The sequence below is a fragment of the Manis pentadactyla genome, chromosome 4, assembly GCF_030020395.1.
Source record: "Manis pentadactyla isolate mManPen7 chromosome 4, mManPen7.hap1, whole genome shotgun sequence".
Classification (NCBI taxonomy): Eukaryota; Metazoa; Chordata; class Mammalia; order Pholidota; family Manidae; genus Manis; species Manis pentadactyla.
Window position 1 is genome coordinate 119,449,024 of NC_080022.1, and position 13,168 is coordinate 119,462,191.

Consider the following 13,168-nt stretch of genomic DNA (forward strand, 5'->3'; position numbering starts at 1 on the left):
GGGAGGCAGGCTTTCTGAGAGAAAAGGAAATGGCCCGTCTGAATTGCTTTCTCCCCTCCCTTCCCCACTCCCTTCTCTTTTCACAGATAACCAGCCCAAGTCATGCAGTCTTTTCGAGAAAGGTGTGGTTTCCATGGCAAACAGCAGAACTACCAGCAGACCTCACAGGAGACATCTCGCCTGGAGAATTACAGGCAGCCAAGCCAGGCCGGGCTGAGCTGCGACAGGCAACGGCTGCTCGCCAAGGACTATTATAACCCACAGCCCTACCCTGGCTACGAGGGCGGAGCCTCGCCCGCTGGCACGGCCCGCGGTGGCAAAAGCCTGCCCTCACAGCAGGCCCTGCAGGGGAGGCCAGCCTTCTCCGGCTACAGCGTCCAGGACAGCAGCCCTTACCCAGGCCGGTACTCGGGCGAGGAGGGCCTGCAGGCCTGGGGTGCCCCCCAGCCACACCCCCCCCAGTCCCAGCCTCTGCCAGCGGGCGTGGGCAAATATGATGAGAACTTGATGAAAAAGACAGCAGTGACCCCTGGCAGGCAGTACCCAGAGCAGGGCACCCAGCTGCCCTTTCGGACTCACTCCCTGCACATCCAGCAGCAGCTGGCGCAGCCCCAGCAGCCCCTGGCATACCCCAAACTCCAAAGGCAGAAACTGCAGAATGACATAGCCTTGCCTCTGCCCTTCCCTGCAAGCGGCCACTTCCCCCAGCACTCCCAGTCCTTCCCCACCTCCTCCACCTATTCCTCCCCTGGCCAGGGTGGGCAGGGGGCCCACTCCTATAAAAGCTGCACCGCACCATCCGCCCAGCCCCATGACAGGCCGCTGACTGCCAGTGCCAGCCTGGCCCCAGGGCAGCGGGTCCAGAACATCCATGCCTATCAGTCTGGCCGCCTCAGCTACGACCAGCAGAAGCAGCAGCAGGTCCTTCAGAGCCGGCACCATGCCCAGGAAACCCTCCATTACCAAAACCTCGCCAAGTACCAACACTATGGGCAGCAAGGCCCTGGCTACTGCCAGCCAGACGGGGCCGTCAGGACGCCGGAACAGTACTATCAGACCTTCAGCCCCAGCTCCAGCCACTCACCTGCACGCTCCGTGGGCCGCTCCCCTTCCTACAGCTCCACCCCATCGCCGCTGATGCCCAACCTGGAGAACTTCCCCTACACCCAGCAGCCGCTCAGCACCGGGGCCTTCCCTGCCGCCATCACCGACCACAGCCACTTCATGCCCCTGCTCAACCCCTCCCCAACAGATGCCACCAGCTCCGTGGACACCCAGGCCGGCAACTGCAAGCCACTGCCCAAGGATAAGCTCCCAGAGAACCTGCTGTCAGACCTCAGCCTGCAGAGCCTCACGGCCCTGACCTCCCAGGTGGAGAACATCTCCAATACAGTCCAGCAGCTGCTGCTCTCCAAGGCTGCTGTGCCGCAGAAGAAGGGAGTTAAGACCCTGGTGTCCAGAACCCCAGAGCAGCACAAAAGCCAGCACTGCAGCCCTGAGGGCAGTGGCTACTCGGCTGAGCCGGCGGGCACGCCACTGTCAGAGCCACTGAGCAGTACGCCGCAGTCCACCCATGCCGAGCCACCAGAGGCCGACTACCTGAGTGGCTCCGAGGACCCACTGGAGCGCAGCTTCCTCTACTGCAGCCAGGCCCGCAGCAGCCCTGCCAGAGTCAACAGCAACTCGAAGGCCAAGCCTGAGTCCGTGTCGACCTGCTCTGTGACCTCGCCGGACGACATGTCCACCAAGTCTGACGACTCCTTCCAGAGCCTCCATGGCAGCCTGCCACTTGATAGCTTCTCCAAGTTTGTGGCCGGAGAGCGGGACTGCCCGCGGCTGCTGCTCAGTGCCCTGGCACAGGAGGACCTAGCCTCTGAGATCCTGGGTCTGCAGGAGGCCATTGGTGAGAAGGCTGACAAGGCCTGGGCTGAGGTGTCTAGCCTGGCCAAGGATGCCAGCAAACCGCCCTTCTCACTAGAGAACCATAGCGCCTGCCTGGACTCCGTTGGCAAAAACGCATGGCCGCGGCCAGGGGAGCCAGAGGCCCTGCCCCAGTCCTTGCAGCTGGACAAGGGTGGCAACGCCAAGGACTTTAGCCCGGGGCTGTTTGAAGACCCTTCCATGGGCTTCGCAACCTCTGACCCCAAAAAGACAACTGGTCCCCTCTCCTTTAGTACCAAGTCCACCCTTGAGGCTGCCACCTCAGACCCCTCTGTGGCAGCTTTTGACTGCTTCCCGGACACGACCACTGCTGGCTCAGCAGACAGTGCCAACCCCTTTGCCTGGCCTGAGGAAAACCTGGGGGATGCTTGTCCCCGGTGGGGGCTGCACCCTGGTGAGCTCACCAAGGGCCTGGAACAGGGCGGGAAGACCTCCGATGACGCTGGCCAGGAGAATGCCCACGAGGCCGCGGCCTGCCTGGGTTTCCAGGAGGAGGAGACCCCTGGGGAGAAGGCTGCTGTGCCCCGGGACTCCAAGCAGGAGGAGGCAGGTGGGGTGAAGGAGGAGGTGGGTGGGCTGCTGCAGTGCCCTGAGGTGGGCAAGGCCGACCGGTGGCTGGAGGACAGCCGGCACTGCTGCTCTGCCGCAGACTTTGGGGACCTCCCTCTGCTGCCGCCCACGGGCAGGAAAGAGGACCTGGAGGCAGAGGAGGAGTACTCCTCCCTGTGTGAGCTCCTGGGCAGCCCTGAGCAGAGGCCCGGCATGCAGGACCCACTGTCACCAAAGGCCCCGCTGCTGTGCACCAAGGAGGAGGTGGAGGAGGTGTTGGATGCCAAGGCTGGCTGGGGCTCCCCATGCCACCTCTCTGGGGAGTCTGTCATCTTGCTGGGCCCCACAGTCGGTGCTGAGTCGAAGGTCCAGAGCTGGTTTGAATCTTCCCTGTCCCACATGAAGCCAGGTGAAGAAGGGCCCGAGGGTGGTTCCACCACCCTGGCCCCAGACACCTCCCTGGCCCAGAAGCCAAACAAGCCCGCTGTGCCCGAGGTGCCCATCGCTAAGAAAGAGCCTGTGCCACGTGGCAAAAGTTTACGGAGCCGGCGGGTGCACCGGGGGCTGCCCGAGGCCGAGGACTCCCCGTGCAGGGCCCCAGCACTGCCCAAAGACCTCCTGCTCCCTGAATCCTGCACAGGTGCCCCCCAGGGACAGATGGAAGGGGCAGGGGCCCCAGGCCGGGGGGTCTCAGAAGGGCTCCCCAGGATGTGCACCCGCTCCTTCACAGCCCTGAGCGAGCCCCGCACACCAGGCCCCCCAGGCCTGACCACCACCCCCACCCCACCAGACAAACTGGGAGGCAAGCAGCGAGCTGCCTTCAAGTCAGGCAAGCGGGTGGGGAAGCCCTCACCCAAGGCTGCATCCAGCCCCAGTAACCCGGCCGCCCTGCCTGTGGCCTCTGACAGCAGCCCCATGGGCTCCAAGACCAAGGAAACAGACTCTCCTGGCACCCCCGGCAAAGACCAGCGCTCTATGATCCTTCGGTCCCGCACCAAAACCCAGGAGGTCTTCCATGCGAAGCGGCGGCGGCCCTCAGAAAGTCGGCTCCCCAACTGCCGCACCACCAAGAAGCTCCTCGCCAACAGCCACCTGCCCACCACGTTCAAGGTCTCTGGCAGCCCCCAGAAGGAAGGCAGAGCCAGCCCGCGGGCGAGGGTTCCCAAGCCTGGTGCAGGTGGCAAGCTTTCTGACCGGCCCCTCCACACACTGAAGAGGAAGTCGGCCTTCATGGCACCAGTTCCCACAAAGAAACGGCACCTGGTCTTACGGAGCAGCAGCACTAGTGGCAGTGGGGTGGATGTGAACGAAGAGAGGGCTGAGGGCTCGCCCACCTTCTTCAAAAGGATGTCTTCTCCCAAGAAGACCAAGCCCAGCAGGGGTAACAGTGAGTCCACTGTGAAGCCGCCTCCCCCGGAGACCCAGGACACCTGCCTGAAGCTTGCCTCACGAGCAGCCCTCCAGGGGGCCGTGAAGACCAAGGTGCTGCCACCCCGGAAAGGCCGGGGCCTGAAGCTGGAGGCCATCGTGCAGAAGATCACCTCGCCCAGCCTCAAGAAGTTCGCGTGCAAAGCACCAGGGGGCCCTCCCAGTCATCCTCTGAACCCATCCTTCCCTGAGAGGGACCGTGGGCTCAAGAGTGCTGGGGGCAGCCCAGTGGGGGCAGAAGAAGGCCTCATAAATACGGGTGCTGGGCAGAAGCTCCCAGCAGCTTCAGGAGCTGATCTGTTATGCAGAAATCCAACCAACAGATCCTTAAAAGGCAAACTCATGAACAGTAAGAAACTGTCTTCAACTGACTGTTTCAAAACTGAGGCCTTCACACCCCCCGAGGCCCTGCTCCCTGGGGGACCTGCCTTGGCTCCTAAGAAGAGAAGCCGGAAAGGCAGGGCTGGAGCGCCCCTGGAGAAGCGGCCCCATCTAGGCCCAAGTCTGCGCCTGACTTCCCAGGACACACAGGGGGATGGCGAGGACAGCTCTGGGGGAGGAGGCAAGAAGCCAAAGACAGAGGAGCTGGGCCTGGCCTCCCAGCCCCAAACGAGGGCACAGAAGCAGCCAGGCCATGCCAGCTACAGCAGCTATTCCAAGCGAAAGCGCCTCACACGGGGCCGGGCCAAGAACAGCACGTCCTCACCCTGTAAGGGGCGTGCCAAGCGGAGGCAGCAGCAGGTGCTGCCCCTGGATCCCGCAGAACCTGAAATCCGCCTCAAGTACATTTCCTCATGCAAGCGGCTGCGGGCAGACAGCCGCACCCCGGCCTTCTCACCCTTCGTGCGGGTGGAGAAGCGAAATGCGTTCACCACTGTATGCACTGTCATCAACTCCCCCGGGGAGGAGCCCAAGCTCCACAGGAAGCCTTTCTCCTCCACCTCCTCTTCCTCATCCTCATGCTCTTTCTCCCTGGACACACTCCCTGGAGGCTCTGTCCTGCAGCCGCGGCCCTCCCTGCCCCTCTCCTCCACCATGCACCTGGGGCCTGTGGTTTCCAAGGCCCTGAGTACCTCTTGCCTTGTTTGCTGCCTCTGCCAAAACCCAGCCAACTTCAAGGACCTCGGGGACTTGTGTGGGCCCTACTACCCTGAGCACTGCCTCCCCAAAAAGAAGCCAAAACTCAAGGAGAAGGTACGGCTGGAGAGCACCTGTGAGGAGGCCTCGCTGCCCCTCGAGAGAACACTCAGAGGCCTGGAGTGTGCAGCTGCCCCCGGGAAGCCCCCCAGGCCCGAGGGCCCGGCCGACCCAGCCAAGCAGGGCTCACTGCGCACCAGCGCCCGGGGCCTGTCCCGGAGGCTGCAGAGTTGCTACTGCTGTGACGGTCGGGCAGATGGTGGCGAGGAGGCAGCCCCAGTGGACAGGAGCCGCAGGCATGAGTGCAGCAAAGAGCCACCCGCAGAGCCCAGCAGGGACCCCCAGGAGCACTGGGTGCACGAGGCCTGCGCTGTGTGGACGGGCGGGGTCTACCTGGTGGCCGGGAAGCTCTTTGGGCTGCAGGAGGCCATGAAGGTGGCCATGGACATGGTAAGGGGCCAGCCCAGCCAGGGTGGGAAGGTTGAAGCACAGCCCAGGCCGAGGCAGAACACACCCACCCATCCCATTCTGGACCTGCCCCAGATGCCCCACTGCCACCCTCTGGGCCTGCGCAAACCCTCACCTGGCACCTTTCAGCTCCAGCCCCACCCAGTCCACCTGAACACCCCCCCATAACAGCTGTGATGCCGAGGCCCCAGAGGACAGGGGGCCTCCCAGAACAGAACATCAGGCCTGCCAGAAAAGCAGGGTGTCCCACTCTGCAGCTCCTTCTCCCCTGGCTTCTGAGATGAAGCTGGGGTTTAGAGAGGAGCCTCAAACAGCATGTGGTGTCCCCTCTGGCAGGATGGCCCCAGAGTCCCCTGCCATCCCCAGGCAGGGCGGGCCTGGAAGCCTCCCACACATGGTCCTAAAATGCCCCTTGAAGGACCCCAGTCACTGAGGTTCAGATCCCAGCACCCCCTCCTTGCTGTGTGACTCTGGGCAATGGGACTTAACCTCTCTGTGCCTCCATTTCTTTATCTTAATTTGGGCACGATAGTTCCCACCTCGGAGGGGCAGCGAGGAGTCAGTGAGTGAACGCCCAGGAAGCTGTCAGAGCCATGCTGGCTTGTCTGGCGTGCTCCGTGATTGCTGCCCACGTTCCTGGTCAGGACCAGTGGTGGCTCTGCAGCCTTGTCGTGCTAGTGGTGTGACTCGCTCCAACTCCCACAGCGGTGTCCTCACTCTCTTCTGAGGGGTGCAGAGGGCGAGCAGCTAGGCCAGTCCAGGCCCCTTGGACTTGTCTGGGCAGGAGAAGGTGCCTGGGCCCGTGGGGTGGGTGTCAGTATTTTCTCGCTGGAGCCCATGCTCCGGCCCCCACCCCACTCCCCACTCGGCCACTGCGTGGCCCCACCAGGCTCCTGTGCAGGGCAGCTCCTCGGCCCTGGCTCTGTGGGCCCGCACCCTCACCCACTCTGCCCACCCTCCATGCCGGCCCTCCCACTGCCTGTGCCCCCGCTCTTTCTCAGTCCCCCCGCCGCTCTAACCAGCCCTCCCCCTTTCCTGTCTCCCCTCCTCCCAAACGCTGTCTCTCGGAGCCACCCAGAAACAGGTTCAAGTCTGTCCCAGCATTACAAATAATACTGACCCCAGCAGGCTGCCACCCCTGCCGTTCACACCAGAGGGTAGGGTCCCCTGAAAGCATCTGCTCTGTGCTCTCAGTGAGCCCCACTCCAGCGCACTCCCCTCCCCCACCCCACCCCGCATTCAGGGGCTTCCCCGCCCCTGCTCTGGGCCTGCAGTGATGCTGCGCCCTTCTCTGAGCGAGGGGCCTGGATCCCGCCCCTTCTGAGTCCCCTGCACCCTGCCCTGGCCTCAATGGGGAGGAGGCTGCAGTGAGTGTGGGTTAAGCCATGCACCTCCCCAGCCTCTTCCAGGTGCTCTGGTCTCACCTTGCTTACCTGCAGAGTCCTGCTGGACTGAGGAGAAAGCCAGGGGTCAGAGTGGTGCTGCTTTCCTGACATCACACAGCTGTTAAGAGCTGCAGTTAGAACTTGGCTCAGTGGGTCCGTCTCCGCCCTTTGCTGTATTCCAAAAGTGACCTGGTGGCCTCCCACCCCTGGGGGGCATCCCTGGGGTCAGGATACAGCCAGGCAGTGGGGGAACAGGCAACAGCAGCTCCCTTCCTCACCCAAGATGGCCCAGGCAGGCTGTAGAGGGCCTCCCCGACAGAGGGATGGCCCTGGGGGGTGAGCCTCAGGGACCCAGGAAAGCAGCAGCAGCCCCTGGAGCTGCAGCTGTGCCCCCGGACAGCCGGGACAGGGCAGAGGCTTGGGCTGCCCAGGTCGTGGTTTGGCCCCCGCCCCTCGGACAGCACAGGCCTCCTCAAGGCTCCCTCTTCCTGCTGAGGTCCCTTCTTGCCTCTGCAGCCTGGGGGCAGCGCACTCCCTTGGAATCATGCAGAACCCAGTTCAAATCCCAGCTTTGCTGAGGCTGGGTCCCATGCCCCCACAAGTCACTGCCTGTTGTGGGCCTCAGAATGCCAAACCCCATTTGGGCTGTGGGGCTCTGCACAGCTGAGTGAGTGCCAGCAGGCGTGCGCTCCCAATGGAGCCTCACTTTGGCTGGGGGTGGGGGGGTGGGGGGTGGGGAACAGAGCTGTACTGTCTCCAGGGACAGCCCTCTTTCTCCTCTGCCCCTCCTGGGAACCCACACACAGCCTGCTTTCCTTGGGCCCCACCCTGCCCACCTCCTGGGAGCACAGGTGTCCAGTTTGCCCCTGGCACAGGCCTGCCGTGAACCCCACATCCCACCCAGGGGAGGCCCGGCGCCGGCATGCTGAGGGGGCAGGTGTGTGCTTAGGAGGAGCCAGGTAGTGTCTGTTCGGCTTCGCGGTTTGAGTTCCTCCGCCAACCTGGGATCCTTTAGCAAATTCTCAAGCCACTCCCCTGTTAGGGTAGCAGGGGATTGGGGTCTAAGTCCAGTGCTGGGATCGGAAGGTCCTGAGGCCTGTCTCTCTCTACCTCCTTTCACATCTAAAATGCCTGCCTTGAGGGTTGTTGGGGAACCTCAGCTCAGGGGAGGTGGCTTTTGGCCATGACCCTTGACCCTTTAACCATCAAAACAGCCTACAGCTGGGCACTTGGGCCTGGCCTGGGTGCAGCCGTGCTTCATCTCACTCTTGTGGGCCCGGACTTGGCGGACGTTGGGCCCCGGGGCCCCAGGAGATCTCAGCCCTGACTAGAAGGAAACTGCCCCTCCAAAGCACTGTGTGGAGACCCGATGCCCAGGGTGTGCCCCAGTCCCGACCCCACGCTCTCCGCTCCTAGCTCAGTGCCAAAGGCAGCATTCTCGCATTTCTTAGTCTGGGCCCTGGAAGGAGAGAAACTTTCATTCCTGGCCTCTGCCAGCTGCTGGAGGTGGGGTCTCCCTCCGTCCTGCAGTCCTGGAGCCCAGGGTGGAGTCTGCCCCTGCCCCAAGCAGGAAGGGGTAGTGATTGCCAGCCTGTACTCCTGTCGGGCGGCTGGGCTACTCATGAGCTGTGTGCCTCTGGCAGGTTGCTCAGCCTTTCTGAGGTCTCACTGGTAACCTGGGAAACTTCTACCTTCATAAGGTTATTAGGAGGAGGCAGCTTCCAAGCAGGCCTGGCACATTGTAAGCTGTCACTTTATCTCCGTGGCTTAGCATCTGGGCATGGGCTTACCACCCACTCTCCTTCCTTCCTGCACCTGGGTCCCCTGGACCCATCCAGCGAGGGCTGTAGGTCTGGGATCTGAGCATGTTAGGGCCCAGCCTGTCCCTCCCCAGGCCTCAGGGCTCACTTTGCTCCTCAGAGGGCCTTCTGGGCATTGCCATTGTGTCTGGCCATGTTGCTCTCCGGGCAGCTGGGTCAGCCCCCAAATTCAGCCAACCATATTTTTGAGACCCAGAGCAAGCTGGCCACCATGCCAGACAGCGTAAGATTTATGCTCACTCAGCATCTCCAGACTGGCTGTGTCGTCTCCGCGGATATAGGGAGGGCGAATGGGCCACCCCAGCTGGAACACTGCAGCTCCAGGCTCAGCCCTTACTCTGATGCTGGAAAGAACACAAGGCTTACCACCTCCACTCTCGCCTGGGGTGGGAGCCTGTTTCACTGTCTGTAAAGTGGGGCTCATGGAAGTTACCTGCCTCAACGGCTTTTAGGAGAAGCCGGTGGGTGAGGACACATCGGTGGCCTGCACGCAGAGACCTCTGCCGGCGCTGGCTGGTATCCATAGCCACAGCTGTGACTGGCATCCTGAGTTCTGGTCGTCTGCTGGGCACACAGTCTCCCCTTTATTCATCACCACTATCCCCTGGTGGAGGCACAGAGCCTGACCGTCAGTGAAGGTCGCTCAGTGCAGTGGCCTGTGCGATGCCCAGACCCATGTGCTCATCCAAGAGGCGGTTGTTTCCTTGCCTCAAGAGGGTTCCCCCAATCCAGGCGCTGCCACAGAATCGACCCTGTGGGCATTTGCACCCCCACCGAGCTTCCTTCCAGTTGATTTTCAGGGACAGTTTTTGGGGAAGGAGGGGTAGCCACGTGGGACCTGTCTGTGAAGCCCATGTGCTGGGCCCCTTGGCCACAGACTCACGTATCTTCCCTCTCCTCACCAGACTTGTTCCAGCTGCCAAGAAGCCGGGGCCACCATCGGGTGCTGTCACAAGGGGTGCATCCACACCTACCATTACCCATGTGCCAGCGATGCGGGTAAGAGGTGGCCGGAGGGGACAGGAAGGCCCTGGAGCCTGTCCAAGCTGCCCAGGGGGACCCTGGGTGCAGCTCCTGGAACCCTGCCCCCTTGATTCCTCAGCCTCCTTCCTCTCCTGCCCCAGTGATTCCTTACCTCTTCATCTCTCTCCCTACCTGGGCCTGTACTGGCAATGCTAGGGACCTGGAGATGAAACAGTCCCCAGCTACCTACTTGAGGAATGCCCAGGGCCATAAATTACAGGATGGAGAGCTGTTTGAGAGGCTGTCATTGCCAAGGTTGTTAGGGTGGAGAGGAGGATCTCAGGCCTCAGGGAGGGGTTCTGGGGATGGGCCTTTGAAGGCTGAATAGGAGTTTATTGGGTAGAGAAAAAGGGAAAGGATATATTTCAACAACAAAAACTCAATGAGATGGGAGGAGATGAGGTTCAAAACAGACTGAAGCACAAAGCCACAGGGAACATTTGAAGGTTTTAAGCAGGGCAGTAGGGTCTGGGAACAGGACCAGGCTTCCCCTCCATCCTTTCCCCCCATTATCTCCTGTCACTCACACATTCATTTGTTCCATGGGCATTTATTGAGCATGTACTAGCGGCAGGCTCACAGAAGGGCCTATGGCCTGGGCCAGAGTGCCCTGGGATCCCCAGACCTCATTGGCCAGCCTCAGAGACATTCCTTATTTCATTGAAAGAAGGATATTGCTTATGGTAGAATTTTAGTCATTGATAAGGGCAGTATTTTAGGGGACTTTAGAGGAAGTTTGGGTGTGGATTCAAACCCTGGTGGCATTTGTAATGTGTGGACTTGGGCAAGTCCGTGATGTCTCAGCATTCAGTTCCCCCTCTGTAAAACAGAGATGGTAATCCCTTCTTTCCGCAGCTTTGGAGCAGGAGTGAACGAGTGGACGCTGCCCAGGAGGTGCAGCCCCAGCCCTGTTCTGGGGCCAGCTCTCGGACCTGTCCCTCTCCCCCTGCTCCCCTCGCCTCCCTCCTCCGGCCTGGTGAGGTTGCCATGTCCCTGCCTCAGGTGACAGAGCGGAGACGTCTCCCAGCAGGACCCCCCCACTGTTCCCTGTGCCCCACCTGCCTGTGTGGTCCTTGGCCAGCGTCAGCCCCAGCCAGCACCCCCAGGGAGCACACACGGGTCTCTGAGTGGTGACAGTCCTTGGCAAGGGCTGCACTGCGAGCACTGCAGGGAGGGCTGCCTGGAGCGGGGACGTGGAGGCTCTTGCTGGCTCCACCCTCCCACTCGCTGAACAGCATGAGCCAGATTTCATGTGGACTCAACCACTTAACCAGACACCCGGCCTTACCCCCAGTAACAGCCACCACAAAGCACATCCTGCTTTCTGGAGTAATTCAGCATGCACTCTGTGCCAGGCCCTGCATCTGGCCCCTGCACTATCTCCAGGTGCATCTTTACAGATAGGCTGCCATGCCTGTGGCTGTGCTGAGCACATGGACAGATGAAGGGTGTGACTCCCTGTGTGGCTTATTCCACATCTGGTGCTCTCTCTTCCACCCCAGCACTGTCTGGCCTCCCGGGGGGGGGCTCACATTTGAGTGGAATAGACTGGAAAACTGTGATCCTTCCCCAAAATTATGGAGACCAGACAAGGAGAGAGTGTGTGCTGTGGGAGAATCTTCCTGTCAGATCTGGGGGTGATCCCAAAGGACTTCTAGGAGGAGGCAACATTGGAGCCGGTCCTTGGAAGGTTGGGGGTAGGCAGCAGCTGCTGGGTGGTGAAGCATATACCAGGCTTGGAGTAATACAACTTCTGTTTCTGTTTCATATGAGGCCTAGGAAGGACTCCCCCATACAGCAATGCTGTAGGGCCCCAGAGATTGCAACAGAAAGGGTCCTGGAGGCGGTGAACATGATACCGACTGTCAGAGTGGGGTTTTTCAAAGAGCTGTCGAGCTCTGCAGCTGTCCAGGCATGACAGGAGGGCTGCCAGGTGCAGACAGAGGCTGCACGCCAGAGGCTTTGCTGGCATAGAACGCACAGGCCTTGGTGGAAGGCATGAGGGAGGGAGGCGTTGAGCCATGCCTCACTTTCCCATTGGGGGCCAGTCCAAGGCAGGCAAGGGTGTGCAGGTAGTGTATTAGCTGCTGCTGCTTAGCTACAGGTCCTTCTGTGCCCCGTTTTGTGGCTTAAACACCAGTCCCTCCTTTTCCTCCTGAGGGCCTGGGTTGGGCGGCAGGCTCTGCCCCTCTGGCCTGGTGTGGCTGGCCTTGCACAGGTGGCTGTGGCCAGCGGCCAGGTCAGCTGAGGCAGGGTGATGATCTCAGGGCCCCAGCTAGGCAGCTCCTCTCTGCTCCGTGTGGTCTCTCATCACCCACAGGCCTAGGCCTGGAACCACGCAGCTGACCAGGCCTCGTCCCTGTCCAGCCCAGGCTCGTAGGGTGGGAGTGCATGCCCCCTCTTTTCTGAACTGGAGAAGCTTCAGAGCCACGTTGCAAGGGATGGTGTTCAGGGCGGGGGCTTGGAGCCATTTCAGCAATCCGTCCACCACACACGGCAGCTTCCCTGTGGACAGGTTGCATTTGAGGCCTGTGCAAACACAAGGGGAACTGTCCCAGCTGAGTTCAGGACAGGCCTGCTGGCAACCAGCTCAAGGGGTTGTCAGAGCCCTGGAATGGATGGTGTGCAAGGAGCAGGCACCACCATCGAACAGCTGGCAGAGGAGGAGGGGGTGGAGCACTGGGCAGCCAGGGAGCAGCAGCCAGAAAAGGTGGGAGAACCAGTAGGCCTGGCAGCCAAGGTGAGGGAAGACAGGGCTTCCGGCAGCAGGGCGGGCTGGCTGCAGCTCCTCTGGCCAGGCAGCAGGGGTGAATGGAGAAGGACCGGAGCCGGGCAGGCCCATCCCGTGTCTGGCAGGCAGGAGCCCCAGGCCTCTGGCAGCACCTTGTTCCCACCCAGCCGACTCTTGGGGCTGCCAGGTGGGGGGTCTGAGGGGCTCTCCAGGCATCTGGGCTAAGCCCTCAGAACCCAGGGCACCCGGGGTCCCCCCTCTACACTCCCTGGCCACCCGTGCTCACTAACCCTGTCCCCACCCTGTGTGGAGCAAGCACCGTGCCTGGGCTGAGCAGGGCCTGGAAGGGCTGGCTGAGGCCCACATACCACAGTGTCCTGTTGGCCTGTCCACATGCAGGCCCCAGGGCCACTCTGCCAGCTAGGTCCCAGGTGCTCCAGGTGCAGACACCAGGAGGCGGCCAGGACGCAGAGGCCTGGCCCTTCCTCACGGCTCCCTCCCTACTCCAGTGTGGGTGCTGGGGGGCTGTTGAGCAAGCTGGCTTCAGAAGTGGCATCCCTCTACCTTTCACTTCCAGAGACCTAAACCTTTGACTGCAGGGCCTGAAGTTAGGTGGTGGGGGGACACTGTGTATGCAGTGGGCCTGGGGTTTTGGCCCAGTGCTCTTTTGAAAGTGTGAGCTCAGT

At 61.7% G+C, this 13,168-nt stretch overlaps 1 protein-coding gene across 3 annotated transcripts in view; it reads left to right on the forward strand.

Annotated features, from left to right (window-relative positions):
• The window catches only part of RAI1 (retinoic acid induced 1), a 114,599-nt gene that overhangs the window by 98,321 nt on the left and 3,110 nt on the right, over positions 1 to 13,168 (forward strand). For all 3 annotated transcript variants that reach the window (XM_036894023.2, XM_036894024.2, XM_036894025.2), the window contains 2 exons: positions 87 to 5,505; positions 9,634 to 9,727. In XM_036894023.2, coding sequence (XP_036749918.2) covers positions 103 to 5,505; positions 9,634 to 9,727 — 5,497 coding nt within the window. In that variant the 5' untranslated portion in view covers positions 87 to 102. The remainder of the gene's footprint in view (positions 1 to 86; positions 5,506 to 9,633; positions 9,728 to 13,168) is intronic.